This window comes from Trichechus manatus, unplaced genomic scaffold (assembly GCF_000243295.1).
Source record: "Trichechus manatus latirostris isolate Lorelei unplaced genomic scaffold, TriManLat1.0 scaffold00051, whole genome shotgun sequence".
NCBI classification, from domain to species: Eukaryota; Metazoa; Chordata; class Mammalia; order Sirenia; family Trichechidae; genus Trichechus; species Trichechus manatus.
In genome coordinates this window covers 558,566-583,502 of record NW_004443987.1, presented here as the reverse complement: position 1 = coordinate 583,502, position 24,937 = coordinate 558,566, and the positions used below count along the sequence as shown (strand labels likewise).

General features: G+C 43.8%; 1 protein-coding gene across 2 annotated transcripts in view; it reads left to right on the top strand.

Moving 5' to 3' along the window:
* DRP2 (dystrophin related protein 2) overlaps nucleotides 1–24,937 on the top strand; it is a 50,260-nt gene that overhangs the window by 4,784 nt on the left and 20,539 nt on the right. Inside the window, exons 1-9 of one of the 2 annotated variants that reach the window (XM_004377530.1) lie at nucleotides 8,693–8,809; nucleotides 13,882–14,045; nucleotides 15,647–15,803; nucleotides 18,005–18,125; nucleotides 19,946–20,214; nucleotides 20,608–20,754; nucleotides 21,216–21,294; nucleotides 23,311–23,371; nucleotides 23,682–23,743. In XM_004377530.1, the coding sequence (XP_004377587.1) occupies nucleotides 8,693–8,809; nucleotides 13,882–14,045; nucleotides 15,647–15,803; nucleotides 18,005–18,125; nucleotides 19,946–20,214; nucleotides 20,608–20,754; nucleotides 21,216–21,294; nucleotides 23,311–23,371; nucleotides 23,682–23,743 (1,177 nt within the window). Of the gene's footprint in view, nucleotides 1–8,692; nucleotides 8,810–13,881; nucleotides 14,046–15,646; nucleotides 15,804–18,004; nucleotides 18,126–19,945; nucleotides 20,215–20,607; nucleotides 20,755–21,215; nucleotides 21,295–23,310; nucleotides 23,372–23,681; nucleotides 23,744–24,937 lie in introns of those variants that run through there. The other variant, XM_004377531.1, reaches the window with a different exon arrangement.

Genomic DNA, 24,937 nt, shown 5'->3' with positions numbered 1-24,937 from the left:
TTTCTCTAGGATATATTCCTAGGAGTGGGATTGCTGGATCGTATGGTATTTCTATTTCTAGCTTTCTAAGGAAGCGCCATATCATTTTCCAAAATGGTTGTATCATTTTGCCTTCCCACTAGCAGTGCATAAGAGTTCCGATCTCCCCGCAGCCTCTCCAGCGTTAGTTATTTTTTGTTTTTTTTTTGATTCGTGGCAGTAGTGGCAGTACTCTTTTTTTTTAAAATCAGTTAATTTTTTAAAATTGTACTTTAGATGAAGGTTTACAGAACAAACCAGCTTCTCAATAAACAGTACACATATTGTTTTGTGACATTGGTTACCAACACCACAACCTGTTAACACTCTCCCTTCTCGACCTTGGGTTCACCATTACCAGCTTTCCTATCCCCTCCTGCCTTCTCATCTTTGCCCCTGGGCTGGTGTGCCCATTTAGTCTCATTTTGTCTTATGGGCCTGTCTAATCTTTGGATGAAGGCTAAATCTCAGGAGTGACTTCAGTACTGAGTTAAAAAAGTGTCTGGGGGCCATACTCTCGGGGTTTCTCCAGTTTGTGTCTGACCAATAAGTCTGGTCTTTTTTTGTGAGTTAGAATTTTGTTCTACATTTTTCTCCAGCTCTGTCCGGGACCCTCTGTTGTGATCCCTATCAGAGCAGTCAGTGGTAGTAGCTGGGTAGTTGTACTGGACTCAGTCTGGTGGAGGCCGTAGTAGATGTGGTCCATCAGTCCTTTGGACTAATTAGAAAACTTCCCTATTTCTTGACTTTCCCCCATAAGAATCACAAGTCTTGTTAAAAAAAAAATCTGATATAGGAGGACTCAGTGCTCAGGGGACACTGAGCTTCTGTTAAGGACAATGGTATAATTTGGGAACGGATAAGGGTGATGGTTGAACAACCTGATGAATACAATTAATGTCACTGAGCTGTATATGTGAAGGTTGCTGAAATGGCAAATGTTTTGTTACAGATATACTTACCGTACACACAAACATACACCACACACACAAAGACCGGAAAAAAGAAAGAAAGGAAATCCCAAACAAAAGTGTATGAAGTAAAAAGGAGGATCCTCTTTCATACAATTCCCCAGAAGTAATGGTGACAAACAGTTTAGTGTGTACCCTTCCAGGCTTTCCTTCTGTGCATAAGCACATGTAGATTTTTAAAAATGTTTTTCACAAAATTGAGATTCTACTAGACATACTATTCTGACATTTGTTTTCTTTTACCTAAGATACATATCTTTGACATTTGTTCAAATCAGTGCATACAGATCTACCTCATTCTGTTAAACAGCTACATAGTAGTAATCCGTTGTGTGAGTGTCCACAATCATGGATAACATTTGAATAGTTACTAAATGCCAGAAACTATTCCTTAACTCCTCCTGATAATGCTACTGAGTAGGTCTTTCTTTTTGTTATCCCTGTTTTACAGATGCAGGGACTGATGCACAGCAAGGTTAGAGATCTTATCCATATCTGTGCTGATAAGTGGCAGAGCCAGGATGCAAACCCAAGCGTCCTGGCTCAGAGCCTGTGTTGTTAATGACCAGGCTGTGTTGCCTTTCTGACATAGTCTACTTAACTGTCCCCTATTGATGGACATTTGAATCGATTGCAGATTTTTGCTATTGCAAACAATGCTGCAGTGAAAATTCTTGTCCGCTTCTGTGAGTATTTCTGTAGGATAGGTTCCTAGACTTTGCCAGTTTTTAGGTAGGAAGAGCCTATTCATTCATTCAAAAAGTATTTATCGAACGAAAGGAAACGAACGCAGGGCAGAAATGGGGAGAGTGCTGACACATTTTGGGGGATGGAACCAATGTCATGGAACACTTTATGTATAAGCTATCGAATGGGAAACTAATTTGTTCTGTAAACTTTCACCTAAAGCACAATAAAAAATTAAATAAATAAAAATAGTTAAACTGGAAAAAAGTTTATTGAGCTCTAAGCTCTGCGGGGAACTCCTGGGTGGGGCAAACAGTTAAGCGCTTGACTACTAGCCAAAAGGTTGGTGGTTCGAACCCACCCAGAGGTGCCTTGGCAGACAGGCCTGGTGATCTGCTTCCGAAAGGTCACAGCCTTGAAAACCCTGCGGTGTAGTTCTACTCTGCACACATGGGGTCGCCGCGAATTGGAATCGACTCAGAGGTGACTAACTGCAACAAGGCACTGAGGACGCTCTGAACTCAAACTAGGAGAACTGACTGGAATTTTGCCTCTCGGATGCCCTAGAAAGATCATTTAAGTCCTCCGCAGGGTTTGCCTCCTGTCCATTCCTAACTACTTGTATCTTTGCCTGGTGGCCCAAGCCAAAAACCTCCACTTGCTAGGGATCAATAACTACAATGCCTCACAGCCTGGGTTCTAGAATTTACAGAGGCAGGGTAGCGTAATGGTGAAGAACATGTATTCTGGGACAGGATTGCCTGGGTACAAATCCCAGCTCCTTGACACACATTAATAGTATGACTGAACAAGTTACTTAATGTCTCTATGCCTCTGGTTTCTCATCTGTACAATAAAGATGAGAATAGAAACTACTACCTAAGGTCATTGTGAGGCCTAAGGGAGTTAATGAGTAAAGCACTTAGCTAATATATAGAAAACCTGGAATACAGTCAGTTTTAACTGCTATTATCAATTTGGCTATGGAAAAGCTGCCCCAGCGATCTTCACATGTACAGTTTAGTGATACTACATTCATCATGTTCAATCATCACTCTTAAAGACCTCCATGGCATTTTGGTAGAAAATGAGGAGGGAGGGGAGAAATAACTGTTTTTTAATAGGTAATATATTCACATGGTTCAAAATTCAAAAGGTACAAAATTATCTTCGGTAAAAAGTATATCTCTTATTTGACAACATGGGGCTTTTGGAGGTGTGGGTAATAATTCTCTTTCTCAACCTGGATGGTGATTATATGAGGGTTCACTTTATAATAACTCAATATATCTTACATGTATATTTTTTGCATTTTTGTAAGTAAATTATATTCTCATTTTATAAAAAGGGGAAAATGGGAAAAAATCCCAAAGAACTAGAGAGAATTCTCCCACTCTTCTCTATTAGCCAATTGGTTCCCTTCTCCAAAGGCAGCCAATGTTAACAAGTTTTGTATACTTCCAAAAATATTTTGTTGTGTATGTAAGCCCATTTTTTTCTTTTTTGAAAACAGAAATGTAGACTAAACACCTTGAGTTTTTTTTAATTGTTATTTTCTTTACTTAAAATATATCTTAAGAGATTGCTCCACATTGGTACATAAAGAGGTCCTTATTATTTTTTTACAGCTGTATAGAATTCCATTGTATTGACCCACCATTATTTATTTAACCAACCCCCTACTAATGGACGTTTAGATTGTTTGCTTTTTTTTTTTTTGCATTTTCAAGCATTGCTTCAAATGCTAACATTGTGCATACATCATTTCACACAAATGCAAGTAAATCTGTATATCCAAGACCTTTCTTTCTTTACCTACAAGTCAAATCAGGAAACATTCACCGAGTACCTGCCCTGTGCCTAGTACTGTTTTAAAAATATGTGGGATATAAATAAATATCAGGCTTGAACCTTGTCCTCCATGAGCCAACAATCTTGCTTTGATGCTGGAATCCTGGTATTTCTCCCGTGTTTCTAAACCTTTTATCTCTGCCCAAGAGAAAAGATGTCTTCCTTCTAACTCCTCCTGGAGGGCCTGGGTATAGCTTTGAGGACCAGGAAAAAAGTATTCCCAGTGGCAAAAAGACACAGGTTTGGTATCTAGCAGAATTCCTAGAGGAGAGCACAGGCATCCTCCATGCTACTTCATGTGTCCGAATCTCCTTTCTCACTCAGCTCGAAAGCATCTCTTCCATGAGTACATGTTAAATTCCTCCAACCAGAAGTGAACACTTCCTCCTCTGTGATCACTCCTAGCATGATGTGTGTGTTTCACATAGAGTATGAATCACTTTCTCCCTTAAATTAATACTTTTGTTTGTTTGTTCATCTGTCTTATTTCTTAACACTTCACTGATTGGGGATCAAGTCTAATTCATCTTCAATTCCTTACAGCCTCTGCAAAATTAAAAGGCAGGATAGGAAGACAATCCGTATGTGCAGGTGGTGTTTTGAGGCAGGATGGAGATAAATAGAGAGACAGAATAATCAATATGCAGAACAAAGAGCACTGGCCAAGGAATCAGGAGGCCTACCTTCAGTTGTTTCTCAGTATCTTCATCTGTAAAATGGGATCATAATTCTTCTTTAAATTTTATTATGCTTTAGGTGAAAGTTTACAGCGCAAATTAGTTTCTCATTCAAAAATGTATACACAAATTGTTTTGTGACATTGGTTGCAACCCCTGCAAAGTGTCAGCACTCTCCTCTTTTCCACCCTGGGTTCCCTGTGTCCATTCATCTAGTTTTCCTGCCCCGTCCTGCCTTCTCGTCTTTGCTTTTGGGCAGGTGTTGCCCATTTGGTCTCCTATCCTTGTCCTGCCTTCTCATCTTTGCTTTTGGGCAGGTGTTGCCCATTTGGTCTCGTATACTTGATTGAACTAAGAAGCACGTTCCTCACGTGTGTTATTATTTTACAGGCCTGTCTAGTCTTTGACTGAGAGGTGGGCTTCGGGAGTGGCTTCAGTTCTGAGTTAGCAGGGTGCCCGGAGGCCATAGTCTCGGGGGTTCCTCCAGTTTCTGTCAGACCAATAAATCTGATCTTTTTTTGTGTAGGATCATAATTCTTGCTGGGACAGCCTTACAAGGTTGCACTGAAGATTAAGTAAAGTGGTAGCTACAAAAGCATGCTACACAGAAAATGATAGCATTTTGATGCTTAGCAACCCTTAAACATAATCTAGTTGAGTCTTAACGCTTTCCAGATTAGCAAACTAAGTCCTAGAGAGGTGAAGTGACTTGAGGTCAGAGTCAGCGGCAAAGTCTGAAAATAGCAGGACCAGAAAGAGCTTATTCCTTTTCTGCCGGCGTTGGGGTTAGAAGGTCTGATTTTTTTTGACTCCTGGGTTTATTTTATTTGTGTTTTGTGAAGCATCCATCAGGCATCAGGTCACTAGAGGAACAAGAAGAAAGAGGTTAATCTGTAGAGAAGTGAATCTCAAAAGAGGAAAAAAGATAGTTCACGGAAGAAGAAATACAAATGGCCACTAAAAATGTGGAAAAAAGATTAAGCATCCCTAGTAATTAAGGAAATGCAAAATAATCCTCAAGATGCCAGTTTCACTTATAAAATTGGCAAAGATAATTTTAAAATAAGACTATTCAATGTTGGCAAGTGTGCTAGGAAACTGGCACTCTCATACACTGGTGGTGGGGTATAAATTGGTGTAACCTTTTTCTAGAGCAATTTAGAAATATGTGTCACAAGCCTGAAATTAGTTCATACCCCTTGATCTAGGAACCCCCTTTTCTAGGAAATTATCCTAAGGCAAGAATCACAAATATGCACAAGGATGTTCACTGCAGTGTGATTTATAAAACAGAAGAGCTGTAAACAAAGGTCTAATTGGTAAAATAAATTATCATATACTCAGTCAATGGAATGCTATACAACAATGATTATAGTTAACATTTATTGTGCTGTGTACTATTGCCAGACACTGGGCTAAGTTATTTAAATACATCATTAACTTTAATCATTAGCACAATGCAATGAGGGTGGTATCGTTGTTATCCCCATTTAGCAGATGAGGACACTGAGGCTCAGAGAAGTTAACTTGTCCCAGGCCACACTGCCAATAGGTTGAATAGTGTGGATTTGACTCTAGGTCTGTCTGGCCCTGGAGCGCATGCCTTCAACCACTATACTCTCTACCACTCATGCAGTCATTAGAAATCATGTTTTAAAGGAAAATTTAATGACATTCTAAAATGATCATGATATAATGGCAAGTGAAAACAGCAGACTACAAAATGGTATATATCATATGATGACAATTTTATTTAAAAAGTAAATGTATATATTTTTCACAGAAGAACTACTGTAAGGCTTCACACCTGGTAGTAATGGTTACTTTTGGGTGGTGGCATTACAGATAATTTTTCTTTTTATCTTTATGATTGTTTGTATTTTCCAATTTTTCTATAAAGAACATGTATTACTTGTGTAATCAGCAAAAGTAAAAATGAATGTAAAAAGAGGTCTGCAAGCAAGCCTTTAAAAAATTTATTTTGTTGTTGTTGAGAATATACACAGCAAAACATATACCAATTCAACCATTTCGACACGTACAATTGAGGTGACATTGATTACATTCTTCAGGTTGTGCAACCATTCCCACCCTCCTTTTCTGAGTTGTTCTTCCATCATTAACATAAATTCACTCAGGCAAGCTTTTTGTAGCCTTTATCAATACTTGATTGATCCCCTGTAGTGATGTTCATATCAATACTTCATTTTTTATCTGAGTGACTTATTCTTTTATGTTGGTATCTGATCAGTGAGGAATCATCTTTTCAACCATTCTTGGGAATCTCTTTGAGGATAAGAAGCTATGTAATCTCTAGGGGCTTTGACTACAACAAAGTGTCCTTCAGACGATAAACTCTTGAGCCCTGATGATCTGTAATAGTCACCAGTCTTTGGACCATGGACCCCTGAGGAGGAAGGAAGGGTGCTTAAGGCAAGGAGTCCACAGATCTTTAAATGTATGAATATTTTTCTCAATCTCTAGATACTAAAAGTACAGCTACTATTACGGGTCTGAGTGGGTGAGGTGAGAATTTTTTTTAATCTTAAGACGGGGCCCTTATGCCTAAAATGTTGAGAACCACTGGAATAGAGTCTAAAAATGGCTGCTATCTAATCATCAGCATCAGGAATCAAAGATGCTCAGTTACCGCCTATTGGATCAGGGTTTGCATGTCTTTGCCTAGCACTAAAAGATATCACCGTTATCATTTGCAAACATCACTTTGCCACCCATTCTCATCACACTTGTGTACATTTACTAAACTGGCAATTGGTTTCACTATCTTTCCTTTTCTAAACTTAGCTCCTGACATCTAAAGCTAAACATGTCTCAAGAATAGCTTATTATGCAACACTGCCCTCACCCCCCACCACACCAAATTTGCTCCTTCTTCCCTACCATTCTGTTGGCAACGTTATCCACCCAGGTTCCCCAGTTAGGAAACTTTGAACTTCTTCACCTCCCTCATCCTTCACATCCAATCGATCACCAAGCCCAATACATTTTAGCTCTTCACTGTATTTCAAATCCGTGCTCTTTACTCCATCCTCACTGCAACTGCCTGGCTATTATAACAACTTCTTAATAGATTCTTCCCCTGAGAGAATCACTTCACATGGAAGCCAGAGGGCTCCTTCTAAAATGTAAAGCTCATCAAGTCACTCCTCTGCTTAAAATCTTCAATGCCTCCCCATTGTCTACAAGATAAAGCCTAGAATCTTCTGCTTGGCATTCAAGGCATGGCATAATCTGGCCACAGTCTCATCTTTCAGCCTTATCTCCTGCTGCTCCTCACAAGGCACCCACCTTATACTCTGGTTGTGCTGAATACACCATACATTTTATTTTCATGCCATTTGGAATGTTTCTTTTTTTTTTGTCCTCTCTGCCTAGTTAACAATCGAATTTCTTTTTCATGACTCGCCTCAAGCATATTTCCACTAGGGAAACCTTTCCTGGCATTTCCAGGTAGAACTACCTTTCCCTCATTTATCCCTTTGATCCGTCCTATAAATACTTCTACTATTAATGCAAGATACGCTTTATTTTTTCTGTGTCTGTTCTCTCTATATGAGGCTGTCAACTTCTCAGGAGCAGACACCGTGTCTTTTTCATCTCTGTGTCTCCTAAACTCTAGCCATACTGAACTCACTGTTCTCTGAATATGCTATGCCTTTCTGTGACATTTGCCTTTGCACGGTGGGTGGGGTGAGTCCTTTTTCCTGGAATGCCCTTCTCCTCTTCTCTGCATATGCAGACATCTACTCATCCTTCAAGACTCAGCTCAAATACAATCTCTTTGAAACCTTTGCACAATCTCAAATAGAGTTAATTGTTCACCACTCTGTGTTTCCCTAGCCTTCTGGCCAAACCTCAGTTGTAGCATTTGCCACATAAGCATTTTATCATAATTATCAGCTTACGTGACTGCTCCTCTTCCCCCCTTCTTGCCAGGTTGTGAGATTTCAGGCAGCAAGGATGAGGTTTTATTTATCATCATTTGTCTCTAGCACAAAGCACAGTAGGTAAACAATAGATACTCCCTTAATAAGTAATTAAATAAAGTCCTTTGTGGTGCATAAGAAGCCATGGTGACTTAACAATTGGATTGTTAAGTGCTCAGCTGCTAACCCGATGCCTCTGCAGGAGAAAAGACCTGGTGATCTGCTCCTGTAAAGATTATAGCCTAGAAAACCTGGGGCAGTTCTACTCTGTCAAATTGGGTTGCTATGAGTCACAAATTGACTCAACGGCACCTAACAAGAAACAACAATGGTACATGGTAGGCCGAGAAAAAACTATTGAGTAGGTCAGTAAGCTTTGCCTACTTATTTATATAACTAGTCAAAGCTCCTCTGGCAAAGTGCTGGGCTCATAGACCTTTTCTAGGTCTCAATTCTAAATCTCTCCTTGTTACTCTTCCAGGTGCTTATGCCCAACAGTGGGTACACTGCCCATCCTCACCCCCCATGAGCCTTGGTTCTGATGCAACCTATGGTCATGCAGGGATGCCCTTATACCCTCCCACGATGTCATGAGTGGCGGGCAGCTGACCAATTTCATCACAGAAGCAGCCTCAGAAGCGCCTGCCCCCAGCCTCAGGTAAGAGACCTATAGCAAAAGACATACATGTGGAGAAAGTATCTGTGTGGGCTCTTATAGGAGTCCATGTTTCTGAGGCTCAGTGATACTCTTTGTATACATGAATCCATTTGGATAGCATGAGGATTCCTTCTGGCCCATGTCTTATCATTCTTGAGGCCTTCTATGGGGGAGGGAATGTTGAAAAGACAGCTATTGGGCTGGGCAATCCAAAGGGCCCACTATGGCTGAGGGGGGCTGGTTCCATGTTATCTTCCCAAGGTGTACAAATCTGGGGAGGTGCCATAAGAAGGTGATCCTTCAGGGCAAGACCTAGGACAGGGAAGGACCTTCCCTTGCCTTCTCTGTGGCTTACCTCACATTCTGCATGTATCGCTTTCCTTCCATTGGCTCTTCCTCTCAAGTCCCTAGTCTCACTCACAGCTCCTGGCTCAGCCTCAGTAAGCATTCCCTGAGCTTCATACCTGCCTTTCTTCTCACTCTTCTCCCCTAGGATGTGGAGTGATTGTGGTGGTGGCGGTGGTGGAGGTGGTGTGCCTGAGTATGTTGCTAGGGTGGGTGGGAAGGGGAGGGTGTTAGAGGATGTGTGAGAAGCAGTAATCTCGAGAGGGCAACCCCCTTTCCTGACAATGAAGAAAGTTCACAGGAAAGTTGACTGGAGAAGAGAGAAGCATAGCATATTTTGAGTTACCCTACAATACTTTGGGGTCCAGAGACCATGGGAGTGTGAGAAAGTAATGTGTCTCCTAAGTGCCTCACAGATGGGACTACAGTGCTGAGTCACTGCTGGGGCTGCAGGCGGCAACTAAATATACAGGGAGGAGGAAAGGAGGGAGAAAGGCAGTGGGGATGGAGGATGTGCGTGCTGGTGAGCCAGTGTTAAGGAAAATAACGAGGGAAAGTCAAAGTCTCAAGAGCCATGAGAGTCAGAGGTAAGGTCCCCTGAGCTGTTTTCCCACATCCAACTAGAAAGAAATTATTGCCTCTTACATATTCTCAAAGCCAGGGTCAACTCCAGAGTCCTCCAGTGTACCCACCTCTTCTCCACATTGGGACTTTTGTAACATCAAGGGATTGAGAAACCTGGGCCCTCCAAAAGGTTTGCCTACTCACTGCCCCCCACGAAGCTTCACCACCTAGGCATGGGTTCCTAAGGGCTTCATTTTGTGTTTGAGAATGGTAAGGTCCAGCTCCTCCTCTCTGCCACTATTCAGTTTCTCTTCCTTCCCCATTGCCCTGACTTTGTCTCAAAGGTTCAAGAGATGGGTAGATGGCCCTGTGGGGAGTAGGGAGTGAGAAGCAAACATCTTGGCTGTAAAAGCCAATTTATAGGGAAAGGAAAAGAAAACGATTACTATTCATTATTTGCAACCCTGCTGGTGCAATGGTTAAGCGCTTGGCTGCCAACCTAAAGGTTGGTGGTTTGAACCCACCCAATGGCTCATCAGGAGAAAGATCTGGCAATGTGCTCCCATCAAGATTACATCCTAGACCCATAAAACAAAATGAAACTGAAGGGGCACACTAGTCCAGGGGCAAGGACTAGAAGGCACGAGGGGACAGGCAAGATGGTAATAGGGAACCCAAGGTCAAGAAGGGGAGAGTGTTGACATGTCATGGGGTTGGTAACCAATGTCACAAAACAGTATTCGTACTAATTGTTTAATGAGAAGCTAGTTCTGTAAACCTTCATCTAAAAGTACAACAACAGCAACAAAAAAAAAGATTACAGTCTAGAAAACCCTGTGGAGCAGTTTTACTCTGTCACATGGAGTCACTGAGTAGAAATTGCTTGACGGCCCCTAACAACAACATCATCTGGCTCTGCTAGGTGGGACTTGTGAGTTTAAGGGGGAAAGACAAGAGAAAGAACAGGGTGGTGGAGAATAGTATGGAAGCTAGATGGGAGTCAGAAAACTAAGAAGAAGGCTGGAAGGAATGAAAGGCTAACCAGAACCAGGACAGCTTGGTTGTGGCTCGATCACAAAGGGGCTGTGTCTAACTCTGGGGCATTCCCAGTCCAGAGGACTCTACAAGAATGGCTTGAGCCCAATTATCCCAGCCTAAGTGAAGCTGCAGCCCTGAGCTAGAGCCACTCCCCTCTCTTGGCCTGCCATCCCCTACCATCCCCCATCCACCACAGTTGGCTCCATCTCAGACCCTCAGAAAGGGTCAGGCAGCTGTTCCAACTATTCCTGTAGGTGGGCCTCAGCATGGAAACAATGTAGAACTGTGGAAAACCCAGAAGGCTCTGTGGGAGATAAATGAAGATGGGAACAGAACCCTTTTTGGTAAAAATGAAGTGTTTTCCCTCAGTGCTGAGGGGTGGGGGCCCAGCTCTGGAATGTTAACCTTTGCCCAGGCAAGTCTGTTACAGAAGGAGAAGAGTGGCTACTTCCAGGAGGTGCCCTGCCCCTCAGGCCAGTGACTTATGGGAATGCCTCTGCCACCCTGCCCAAGACAGCGCAGGCAGGGCACAGGAGCCTCCCTGGCACTGGATCCTTGCATGGAGCTTCAGGGTTCCATTTTCCCATCTCTCTCCTCTGTAGAGGTCCAAGGGGAGGCCCATAGACCACCCGTCCCCCTCTGGCTTCAGAGTGCAGCAAGAGGTTGAGAGGATATGGCTCTCCTCTCCTCTTTGCCTCCCAAAGGCAGAGCAAAGCAGCACCTCATTTTCCCACAGTGGACCCTGATGAATCTTCTGGCCCCTGCACTCATCTGAGGATAATCAAATTCAGATGGCTTCTGCTGCTCCAGCTTCCCAATCCTGCCATCCCATGGGTCTGCTCCCAGGTTTGCCACACGCATTCCTCACTGCCTCTGAGGATGCTTGTTGTTGTTGTTAGTTGCTATCAAGTCAATTCTGACTCATGGTGACCCCATGTACGCAGAGTAGAACTACTGTTTCATAGAGTTTTCAATGGCTATGACCTTTCGGAAATAGATCTCCAGGCCTGTCTTCCGAGGTGCCTCTAGGTGGGTTTGAACTGTCAACTTTTCAGCTAGGAGCTGAGGGCTTACCTGACACTTCCCTAGGTATATTTCTCAAGCCCATCCTCTAGCCAGACCTTGGGAAAATTGCTTATCAAAGATTGTCACCCAAATGGTCTGACCCTTTCCTCCATCTCAGGGGAGGGCTGGGCCTGGAGGCAGAGTGAGTCCTTTGTGGCTTCCATGGAAAGGGAAAAGAAATCAACAGAAGCTACCCGCTGCATGCCCCTCCTCAGCACCATGGAATGTCCAGTCCCACTCCTGTCATCCTTGCCAGCCTGGGAGGGTCATCCTGGCCCCGGTGTGGCGGGCCCAGTTGGGAGAGAGCTGGAATTCCCCAGGGACAAAGCTCTGATTCACGGGCCAAACCCTGACATAGCCGCCCCCTTTAGATTCCTGGGGGGTCAGTAAACAAACAGGGTGACAGCTCCCGCCTCCTGGCCTTGCTCAGCTCTGCCTGCGCTTACTGTGCTGGCTTGCTCAGAGCCTGGCAGGGCTCTGCCTGCGGCTCACCAGGCATTGGGCTGGGCAAGAGGATTTGGATTGCAGGATAATCATGGAGCTGCCCAATCCTGCAATGGAGCTCCCAGGCAGCACAGGTAGGGTCAGCTCGTGCCCACCCCCCGCCGCTCCCCGCCCCCGAGCGAGCACCTGAGTTCAGAGCTTTGCCCCAGATGGTGAAGGGAAGCTGGCTAGGCTGCCCCGGCAGGCAGGCATGCATGCACAGGCCCCGAGCTTGGTTGCTGTCACATCCTCACTTCCCTTTCTATTTGTGGCTGAGAGCTGTGGTTTTCATGGAACAGTTGGCTTCCTGAATTGCCTGGAGAGTCTTGTATAAGAAGGAAGTATGGTTTGGTGTAAAGGGGAGACTAAAGGAGTGTGAACCCCTAGCAGGGCCATTTTCTTTCCATGAGAAGGCAAGCAGGTAGACAGGCGGGCGGGCAGGCATGTGGTTCCCTCATCCACACTGCTCTTCCTTCCACCCCCCACTGCGCACTGACTGGGCAGTCCTGGCACTGTGCTGTAGGTAGCTAATTTCTTAAGGGCTATTTAGCATCACCACAATTCACTAAAACCCCACAATGCCCCATAGGGCCCTACCAGTGCCAGGGAGAGCAAGTGATGGGCTATATGAGCTTGAGGGTCCAAGGCTAGACTTCGGCAGGCTCCATGACTGGTCCAAGGAGCCCTGGTGGCACAAATGGTTAAGCATTTGATGGCTAACCGAAAGGTTGGCGGTTTCAATCCACCCAGAGGTTCCATGGGAGAAAGACCTGGTGATCAGCTCCCATAAAGATCACAGCCAAAAATCCCTTTGGGGCAGTTCTACTCTGTCACATGGGGTTGCCATGAGTCGGAATTGAGTCGATGGTACCTAACAGCAACAACATAGCTTGTCCTCTTAGCTGCTGACTCTGGGCAGAGTACTTTGGAGATTAGGGTCCAAAATGCTGCTTTAGTCCTTTCTCGGTCCGTGGAAGATGAGCAGTGTTCTTTAGGACTATTTCCAGGCTACCTGACTGGTGGTGGAAAATGCGGGTAGGGAAGGGAGGAGGGGGCATCAAGGCCTTGGTCCGGTTGGGAAGTAGGACATCTACTACTGATAGCTCTTTCTGGCTGGTCTACTCCCTCTCTGACTCTTTATGGGGCAGCCCCTCAGCTTTCTTTTCTAGAAGGTTGGGTAAACTGTAACACCCTGAGGTATGAGCCTACATACAGCTCACCTTGAGGGAAATTGCTTATCAATTGCCAGTGACTGGGTAATCCTGAGCAGCTGCTTACCTAAGCAAGTACTCCCAGGATCCCATCTGGGCAATACTCACTGACAGAATTTACAATTATAAGAGTAATAATAATAAAAGTAGTCAGCAGTTATATGTGACTGATCTTTACCAAGAGAGGACCTGGCACCTCTTCCCCTCTGAACTGACACACAGAGAATAGGATTTCTGAGCTCTCACACAAGCCCGTCTCTCTCTCCTTGTTCATCGTTGTTCCACCCTTGGCTTGACACAGACCAGGGTGTGGCACACTCTAGGGATCACAGCTGTCTGTGTGCTTGGATATGTGTTTCTGTCCAGGTTAGAGCTGCTACCACTGCCCCTGTGCCTCCTCAAGATGGTGCTGGGGTTCCCTGCCTAAGCCCAAAGCTGTTTAACGGGTCTATTGGTGCCTCTGGACCCCTGGAATCGGCAGCCATGAATCTGTGTTGGAATGAAATAAAAAAGAAGTCTCACAACCTCCGGTAAGGCCTGACCACTAGAAACAGGGACCTTAGGGAACTGGCTTGGACAATGTTGGGCTCCTTTTGCTGCTGCACTTGCTTTCTTCTCTTAGCCTATGCATCAACCTTTCCCCAACTTCTCTGTCTGTTTCTCTTTCCTTTCCTTCTCTGGCACTGGGGAAAGCATCCTGGGTTGGAAGTCAGGAGGCTTGGATTTGAGCCCCAGTTTTAAGTAGCTGTGTCACCTTGGATAATTTGTTTGAGTTCTTTGAATTTTAGCTTCCACTTTTCTTTTTAAGAAAAAAAGGATGAGTGGAATAATATGTCTTAAGTACCTCATGGTGTGGTGGTGAGGATTCAAATAAGATATGAAAATGCTTTGTAAACTTAAAAGTACTGATGTATAAATGAAGGAAATGATTACTCCCTCCTCCTCATTCTTCCATAACTGTCCTCCATCTTGGTAAGTCTCATCTGCTTTCCTTCCCATTTTTTTATGCCTTCCACTCACATCCATTGGTTATCAGCCCTAAACTAAGGGCAACTCAGTAAGAGTCTAAAGGAAGTTTCTATATTAGTTGCTCCTCTTTTCCCTACCCTTCTGTGCCCCCCTACTTCTTCCCACCTCCTGTCATCAAAGCTCAAACTCCTGGGCTCTGGTGGCGGTGGGGCAGTGTAGAGAAATTAAAAGATTGCGGGCTCTGGAGTCAGACAAACCTATGTTCAAATCATAGCTCTACTAGTGACATAACTGTGTGACCTTGAGCAAATTACTTAACCTCTCTGGGCAATAGTAGTGCCCACTTCATAATGTTGCTGTGAGAATTCACTGAAGCAATAATTTAGGTAAAGGGCTTGGCCGAGGTGGTAAGGAGGCAATCAATAAAGATAGTTACTATCAGCTAAGGGTAATGGGCTTGATGGTTACATACAGCCTTGGCCAGCCTCCAACTTCCTACTACTTGGGCCTCAGCTCATGGTTCATTTGTGGGGGGAGACAGACAGAGATCATTATATGGTACACATTTTTCTCCCTCCATATCTCAACCCTCTAGCCTATGTAGCTATCATCCATTGGGACCCCTGGGCTGCTTATATTCTTATGTCTCCTCACACATATGTTGGCAGACACACAGCCACTTGACTTGCCCTTTCCACTTAACAGCATCCTTTCTGCTCTGAGGGCAGGCTCTGAGCAGCCTTGGGATGAGGAGTTGGGCGTGACTTGAATCCTGCCAGGGCAAGAGGGAAACCAGACAGCTGTCATCCCCTAATGCCCCTGCTCAGTTTTCTACCCTTTCCAGCCTGATGCTGGGCATGCAACTGAATTAACTGAGGGCCACACAGTGACATTTTAATCCAGATACATTTGGGATACCACCCCCCATCATGGTCCTACCCCCTGGTTTTAGTACCATGCTCCATGTGGAGATGCCTCCAGAACCTCTGCGTGTAGGTGAGAGGGAGGGACCTGGCCTCCTCCCACTCCAACCAGACTAGCTTCTCTTTAATTTGTGTTAAATGTTAAAGTTCCACATAAGCATTTGTTTGGGGGAAAAAAATGTTTTGCCACTTAAGAAGAAGGAAGATTGAAAATCATTTGTCTTACCCATTGTGTGCAGTGCTCGCCTAGAGGCCTTCTCAGACCACAGTGGAAAGCTTCAGCTCCCTCTCCAAGAGATTATTGACTGGCTCAGCCAAAAGGATGAAGAGTTGTCAGCTCAGCTGCCACTGCAAGGGGATGTGGTCCTGGTGCAACAGGAGAAGGAGACACATGCGGTAGGTTCCAATTACAGAGGCCATGTTGTTTCACCTCTTAGCTAGCCGGGGACCGCTTCTCATCACCCTGACAGATAGACACCCTGCCTCTGCTTAAACTCCTAAAGTAATAGGAGGAAGTATGCAGTTCTGTCGGTTTGTGGGTATCCCTCCACAGAATAAGTCAAATCTTTCCTCTCTATTCCTCCCATCAAATTTTGGACTCCCTTAAAATCTTGCCCTGATTTTTATTGAGGACCCTGAGGGAAAATGACCATAATATAATTTTAAGCAAAAAAAAAGGATACAAAACTATATACAAGTGGATCTCAATTGTATTAAAAAGTATGTGTGTGTGTGTGTGTGTGTGTGTGTGTGTGTGTGTGTACACATAAAAACACAGGAAGGAAATATATCGAAGTGTTAACAATGGTTAACCCTAGGTGATGAAATTAGAGTTGATTTTCGCATTCTTCTTCATATTTTTATGAAACTCCTAAGATTTCTGTGACACACATTACCTTTATAATCAGAAAATAGCAATAAATACTTTTAAATGAATGCAGAATGGAATACAATATGACAAGAAAATATAACTATATGCCACAACATGAATGAATCTTATAGACAGTATGCCAGGTGAAAAAGAGTCATATACAAAAAAAGTACATACTGCTAGATTCCACTTATATAAAGTTCAAAAATAGGTAACAGTAATCAGTGGTGTTATAAGTCAGAATAGTGGTTACCTTTGGGGGTAAGGAGTCCCTGGGTGGTACAAATGGTTAACATGCTCAGCTGCTAACCAAAAGGTTGGCAGTTCAAGTCCACCCAGAGGCACTTAGGAAGAAAGGCCTGGTGATCTGCTTCTGAAAGGTCACAGCCATTGAAAACCCTATGGAGCACAGTTCTACTCTGACACACATGGGGTCACCATTAGTTGGAATCTACTTGAAGGCAACTGGTTTTCTTTTTTGGGGGGTGGGGGTAGATAAGAGTGGGATAGGAGTCCCTGGGTGGTGCAATTGGTTAAGCACTTGACTACTAACCAAAAGGTTGGCAGTTCAAACCTACCCAGCGGTACCTCGGAAGAAAGGCCTGGTTGCTTCTGAAAGGTCACAGCCATTGAAAACCCAGTGTAGTACAGTTCTACTCTAACACACATAGGATTGCCATGAGTTGGAATCAACTCGGCACCAACTGGTTTTTTTTTGTTGTTGTTGTTGTTTAAGGATAGGATAGTGACTAGAAGGAGGCACGAGGGGCCTTCTGGGATTCTGGTAGAGTGCTGTTTCTTGATTTAGTACCGGTTACACAGATGGAATCACTTTATAAAAATTCATCAAGATGTACACTTAATGATTTGTGTACTTTATGTATATTTCAACAAAAGTTTAATTAAAAAATTAATACAAATCCTGCCCTTCGGGGTTTTGATTTCTCTAAGTTCCTTACAGGGAACTTTCTGAGTCCTCTAGAGAATCAAGATTCCTAGCCCAAGATCCCCACACTTCTCTCTACCCTGTGGCATAGAACAACAACAGCAGCAGCAGCAGCAACAACAAGAACAACAACAACAAAAAAACAGTTGCTGTTGAGTCAATTCCAACACAAGGTGACCCTATGTACTGCAGAGTAAAACGGTGCTCCCTAGAGTTTTCGTGGCTGTGATCTTTCAGAAGCAGATCACCAGGCCTTTCTTCTGAGGTGCCTCTGGGTGGATTCAAACCACCAGCCTTTTGGTTAATAGTCAAGCGCTTAACCATTTGTGCCGCGCAGGGACTCCCCCTGTGGCATAGACAGACCCATTTCATACCAAATCCTTCCAGTGTCAGAAATTTATTCCCATGCCTATAGGAAGGACTAGGAGCCCGGGTAGTGGTTAAGCGCTTAGCTGCTAACTTAAAGGTCAGCAGTTTGAACCTACCAGCCGCTCTGCGGAAGAAAGATGTGGCAGTCTGCTTCCGTAAAGATTTACAGCCTTGGAAACCCTATGAGGCAGTTATACTCTGTCCTATGGTGTCACTGAGTTGGATTGACTCGACGGCAACGGGTTATAGGAAGGACTACACCTCTTTTTTTCTGGATAGCCCAAAAATGCATGATAGTGCCAAGAGAGATCAAGTAGCACTGAAAAGAAGAAAGATTGTCAACTGCAGGAGGGAATTTAGAGTGATTGAATGACTTCCTTTCCCTGTTGACCATATTGCTAACCTTCATAGGCCTTTATGGAAGAAGTCAAGGCTCGGGGCCCCTATATCTACTCTGTGCTAGAGTCAGCTCAGGCCTTCTTGTCCCAGCACCCGTTTGAAGAAGTAGAGGAGCCTCGTTCTGAGAGTAAAGGTGGGTATCTTCCTCTCTTCCCCCTTCTTGATCTATGTACCACTAAACAGCTTCCTGCCTCACCAAGCTCATTTTCTCAGCTGTTATCTAGGAGGGTAGTTTTCTTCTAGGAGTCCAAATTTGGGAGGAGCAAGATTCATACTGCAGGAAAAAGCAAAGGGAACAGGGTCTGGAGTGAGGTGACCAGCATGTGGCCTAAAGCATCATGTGTGGCCTTTTAATCATACATGAAAAAGGAAAAAAAGGCTCAAATGAATTGAACTGACTCAGTGAATAAAATGAGTAATATTGTCCTTGAAAAGACTTGCTGCTTTACTCCAACATAGAGAGACATGTATCGATGCTCTCTAATCAACCAGCAAATAAGAAACCTTTTATTTTAAAAAAAATTGGCTGGAGTATTTTTTAATATTTTTTGTCAATATATAGTTAACAAAACATTTGCCATTTCAACAATCTTCACATGTACAATTTAGTGACGTTAAATATGTTCATCATGTTGTTCAACCATCGCCATTAACTGTTGCAGAATTTTTCCATCACCCTTAACAGAAGCTCAGTGTCCCCTAAGGATTGGGTAAGAGACCTTTTTAAAATCTAAAAAGTTAGGTAATAACATTCGCAAGGAAAAGTGACTGTGGCTCTTTGATATTGACCCTGATGACTGCTGGCCCCTTTCCTTCATAGAGTAGGCCACTCTAGGTCTAGATTCTAAGAAGGCAGCAGGGTAGGGTTCCTGGTGACTAGGTCTGAGTATTGGTCTAGCAAGCCCTTTTCCTCAGAAAGGGTCCCTAACGTTTAGAGAGAGGCTATGAATAGGGCCTGGAAGGACTTTTCATTAACAGAGCCCTTTGTCAATACTGTTTACCCTCAGCTTACTTCTAGCCCCTCAGCAGGAGGGCTAGTGTTTAACTTGCTGTGCAATGGGCCTCAGATAGGATAAGCTCAAGAGAGAGCAGGGACAATTCAAGTTAGCCTGGGGCTTTGGGGCTTTGAATCTGCTTCTGAGGGGAGGTCTGAGGGAGGAAGAGGAAACCTACAAACTAGAAGACTAGGTGGAAAAGTTGGACAAGTTATACTAACCTCTTCTTGGCTGAGCCTTCATAAAATGTCTCCCTTCTTTGGATTGATGTGGGCAACAGACACTATGCAAAATGACATCCCAAGGTCATGTGAATATGACTTTGGATGATTTGCTTCACTATACCCCTTAAAATACTTGACTTACTATTTACCTTGCCTTTTTTTTAAGAATATAGGCAAATCCTCATGATACAGTAAGTTGAAAAAAGTGTATAAAACTGAATGTGGTATCTTGACTGTGATGGTAGCTACGTGAACATACACATGCGATAAAATTACATAGAACTAAATACACACACACAAATGAATACAAGTGAAACTGGGAAACTGAATAATATCAGTAGGTTGTGCCAATGTCAATGCCTTGGTCGTGATATTGTACGATCGTTTTGCAAGATGTTACCATTTAGAGAAACTAGATAATGGGTTCCTGGGATCTCTCTGTTATTTCTCACAAGTGCATGTGAATCGGTGATTATCTCAAAATAAAAAGTTTAATTAAAAACTAATCTGAAATTAAACTGAATATGCAAAAAACTCAACCATGGAAAAATGTATATTTGTGTGAATGGTTATATACACCAACACATGTGTGCACCCATGTGTGTGCATGCACGCACGCATGTACACACATACACACACACACATATTTTATAAAGGGCTATCTTTATCTTTTCCTGGCCCCTGAGCTACTCCTGCCTGGTTGGCCTGACCTGGCTTCCTGCCTTCGCTTGTAGATACCTCCCCCAGACAACGGATTCAGAATCTTAGCCGCTTCGTGTGGAAGCAGGCAACAGTGGCCAGTGAACTATGGGAGAAGCTGACAGCGCGCTGTGTGGACCAGCACCGACACATTGAGCGCACTCTGGAGCAGTTGTTGGAGATCCAAGGGGCAATGGCAGAATTAAGTACTACTCTGACCCAGGCTGAGGGAGTCCGAGCTACGTGGGAGCCCATTGGGGATCTCTTCATTGATTCGCTCCCAGAACACATCCAGGCTATTAAGGTATGCAGGTCCCTCTTACCTGGCTACAGTCCACTTTGAGACCTGATGCTCTTCCCAGACCCTGACAATGTTCCTGCTGCTGAGACTCCATTGTCAGTCTGTTCTACAACTAAGCCTCCCTCAGTTTGTGCTGCTGGATTTAGGGGCTGGTTTGGCTGGAATCTTTTCTCTTCTTTTGTCTTCTCTTTCCCTGGTGTTTTCTGAGAGGAGGAGAGGGAGAGGGTAAGGACAGTGGCCACCCATGCCTTGGTCCAGTTGCATTAATAGGCAAGTGCCTAGATTGTATCGTTGAAGCAAAACCTCTGGGTAAGGAGGGAGGAGTTCAAGGGAATGGCTAATGGTTCCTCCTTCCCACTCTCTGTCTGCTGTGTGACTTGGGTTCTGGTTATACAGCTATTCAAAGAAGAATTCTCCCCCATGAAAGATGGAGTGAAGTTGGTGAATGATTTGGCCCACCAACTTGCTATTTCTGACGTGCACTTGTCAATGGAGAATTCTCGGGCTCTGGAGCAGATCAACGTCCGGTGGAAACAGCTACAGGTAGGAGAGCAGCCTGGAGTAAGCCATGAGGAAGAGCCTCAACATAACTAGACTTGGGGGAGGGGGAGCTTCTGTAGGCACAAAGTAAAGAATGGGGGTGTTGAACTGGGACTTACATGGGAAAAGAATAGTAGAGAATTTGGGGCAGGAGAACAGGACTCTCAGCTTCTAAGCTGTAGGGAGTGATTGAAATGAAGCAATGAGAGGGGTCTGTCTAGATTTGGGCACTCAGGGTGGACATGAGCAAATGAAGAGTGACTATGGCCAGAATTAAGGATATTCTTCTCTGACCCTTGGAGTGTTATGGGGTGGGGGGGGAAGGATGGATGATGGTGGAAGGAGCTGTAATTGGAGAAAAGCCCATCTATGAGGAAGTTCATGAAGATACCTGGAGGTACCTAGAAATCCCACACTGAATATCTGGAATGAATCTATTTACTTCTTACCTCTTCTTTCCATAGGTGTCAGTTAGTGAGAGGCTTAAGCAGCTCCAGGATGCCCACCGGGACTTTGGGCCAGGGTCACAGCATTTCCTCTCCTGTACGTGAGCCAAACTGGACTTTACTTACAGAACCTTAACCACCTTCCAAGAGAGTCTACTATTGTCCCTTGAGGGCCTGGTGGGATCTCAGTATACCTTGGCATCCAAGAAGCAGAAAGGATAAAGCAGTGTAAAAACCCGTTGCCATCGAGTTGATTCTGATTCATAGCAACCCTCTAAGACAGGGTAGAACTACCCCCATAGAGTTTCCAAGAAGCACCTGGTGGATTCAAACTGCCGGCCTTTTGGTTAGCAGATGTAGCACTTAACTACTATGCCACCAGGGTTTCCAAAGCAGTGTAGTATAGTGGTTAACAGGCTCTCAAATCAGATAAATCTAAGTCTCAGTCATAGCTCCTCAACTTAATAGCTGTGCAGGTGTGGAAAAGTAGCTTAACCTTTCTGGGCCTCAGTTTTCCTATCTGAAAAAAGAGGACAAAAACATTTTCTGGCTCATAGGATTATAAATTAAATGACTTTATTCGTTCAACAATATTTATTGAGGGCCTACTATGGGCCAGGTACTGTTCTAGGCACTGGGGATACGTCAGTAAATAAAACAGACAAAAATCCTTAGACTTGTAGCGCTTACATTCTAGTGAAGGAAGCCAGACAATAAACAAATAAGAAAAAATATATATATAACATCAGTTGGTGACAAGTGCTATGGAAAAAATTAAAGCAGGGAAGGCATGAATAGGAAGAGCATACCAGGCAGCGAGAACAGCATCTTCTAAGACCTTAAGGCAGGGGCATGCCTGAGGAACAGCAAGGAGACTGGTGTGGAAGTGAGCAAGGAGGGAAGGAAGTGATGAGGTCAGAATGGTAGCAAGAGGTCAGAGCACGGAGGGCCTTGGAGGCTATGGTAAGAACTTCAGATTTTATTCTGAATGGAATGGAGAACCTTTGGAGGGATTTGAGCTGAGGGATAGCATGATCTGACTTATGTTTTAACAGAGTCAGGGTGTTGAGAATAGATTTTGGGGAAGCAAGAGTGGAAGCAAGGAGACCTATTAGAAGGCCTACTGAAGTAATCCAGGTAAAGGATTATGGTGGTTTAGACCAACGTGGTAGCAGTGGAGATCATGAGAACATAACCAGTAACAAGTTGCTGTCAAGTCAATTCTGACTCATGGTGACCACATATGTGTCAGAGTAGAACTGTGCTCCATAGAGTTTTCAATGGCTGAGTTTTCAGAAGTAGATTGCCAGGCCTTTCTTCTGAGGTGCCTCTGGGTAGACTCGAACTACCAACCTTTGGGTTAGGAACTGAGCGCATTAACCATTTGCACTACCGAGGGAATCCAATGAGAATATACAGATGAAAATTAGATATACGCACAACGCATTTAGCATAGTATCTGGCACGTAGTAGAAGCTCAAGAAATATTAACTGAGACTTTTATTATCATTATTATAATCACTGGCATGCAGCTATACCTGCAGAGGGCTCTTGTACCCAGGGAAACTGCAACCAGGAGGTTGGCCAGGTAACTTGGGCCTCTCCTGGAATATTCAGAAGATAAAGACATGGGGCAGAGAGAGGCATGCTTTTCTAGAGCTCCTCACCAGGGAGAGAAATGGGCAGTACCAGTTCTTATTGTCCCACAGGACTGAGAAGCTTAACTTTCTGAGGGAAGGGCTTTGAGTCCCATGAGGAAAGTGGGGTCCACTTCACATCCACAGCCACACTCTAGCTGCCTGCAATTGATTGGGTAGAAATGGCAACCTGCTCAGGGAATTATGGGGATGACCAAGATCAGGTTTTCCTGTACCTGCCCTTGACACGTCTCTGCTATGTTAGGGTATCAGTGACAACCTCTTCATTCCTTGCTTATAACATAAGAGAGAGAAGTTTGTTCATCAGAAGTTTTGCTCTACTCTCAAGGGCAATGAGAGTTAGACATTCCCTTTGTACTTGACCATTTCTTTGGGAGGAGAGAGTACGGGAATGACCAGGGGCCTAAAGAGCATTAATGGCCAGCTTTCTTTCTCTTTCTCTTCTCCCTTATCAGCCTCTGTCCAGGTTCCCTGGGAAAGAGCAATTTCACCCAATAAAGTTCCCTACTACATCAAGTGAGTGACCATCTGAATCAGAAGTGGGTCAGTCACCTGCCCACCCCTTCCCTCACCTGTCTTTTTTCTACCTGTCCCTGTCACTCCTTGTCTGTTGGGATTCCTCCATCCAGTCCAGTTTTTCTTCCTACTTATCTCAAGAGCTCAAGATTCTACCTGGGTAAAGGTGAATTCCTTGTGCTTTGGGATCTTCAGGGTTCACCCTTGGATCCCTCAGCTTCTTGCATCCAATCTGTCACTGAGTGGTGTGTGTGTTGGCGGGGGAGGAAGGTGGTGTGCACCCTGGTGCTACTGATGCTTTTGTTTGTAGCCACCAGGCCCAGACCACATGCTGGGACCATCCCAAGATGACCGAATTATACCAAACCCTAGGTAAGAATGTGGGGGTTCCTGTATAGGGTGGAAATATATACAAATGCCTTTGTCCTGTAAGAATACAAGGGAATTCCATTTAACAAGTGGTGAGAGTGGAAGTAAGTGCCTTGTCCGTTCCTCCAACAGGCTTCCTTCCTTTCCCCTCTGCACCTCACTTAACTGGGACTCTACATTTTCCCCGGACCAATTTATCATCACATTAGGAAATTATGCTTATAGATGTGAAATCTCATCCTCTTTGAAAGACACTGCCAAGGTTGCAATGATTGTGACTCTGTGTGCCTTTTCTTTGGCTACTAACAGGGTCTCATCATTATGTTGCAACTGTTATCCATGTTGATGTATGTGACTATAGTTCATTCATTTCCACTGCTGTAGAGTGTTCCATTGTATATACCACATTTTATTTAGCCATTCTACTGTTGATGAACATTTGGCTTGTTTCTAGTTTGGAGCTAGTAAGAATAATGCTGCTAAGAAGTTCTTGCACTTGTCTTCTGGTGTACTTGTGCAATAATTTCTCCAGGGCATGTTTTTCAGCCTACAAATCATAAAATCATTTTAGTATGTTGTGACAGCATTTTAAAAAATTGAAAAAGACTAGGAAATATGGAAGTGCAACAGATACTTAGCAAGAGTCATATTTGATATTAGTTTTGTAATGTGTTTACTTTATCAAATCTAGTTAGGCATTGTTTCCTGAAATGTTTGTTTCAGTTATTTATGCACACATGCGTGCGTGTGTGCGTGTGTCATGATGTAAAATGAAAATGAATTTCTTACTATGAGTCTTGGTTAAAAACATTTGAAAATCACTACTCTTGGAAAGATAGCTAACTGGGTTGTAGAATATGTGAATGCTCAACTTTACTAGGTAATACCAAGTTCTTTTCCAAAGTGATTGTGATAATTTACAATTCTACCAGCAATTCTCATTAATCCACATTCTTACTGACACTTTCTATTGTCAGAATTTTATTTTTTGCCAATCTAAACCAAAACCAAACCCATTTCCATCAAGCAGATTCTGACTCGTAGCAACCCTATAGGACAGAGTAGAACTGCCCCATAGGGTTTCCAAGGAATGACTGGTGCATTTGAACTGCCAACCTTTTGGTTAGCAGCTGAGCTCTTAACCACTGCACCACCAGGGCTCCCTAGCCAATCTAGTGGGTGTAAAATGGTATCTGA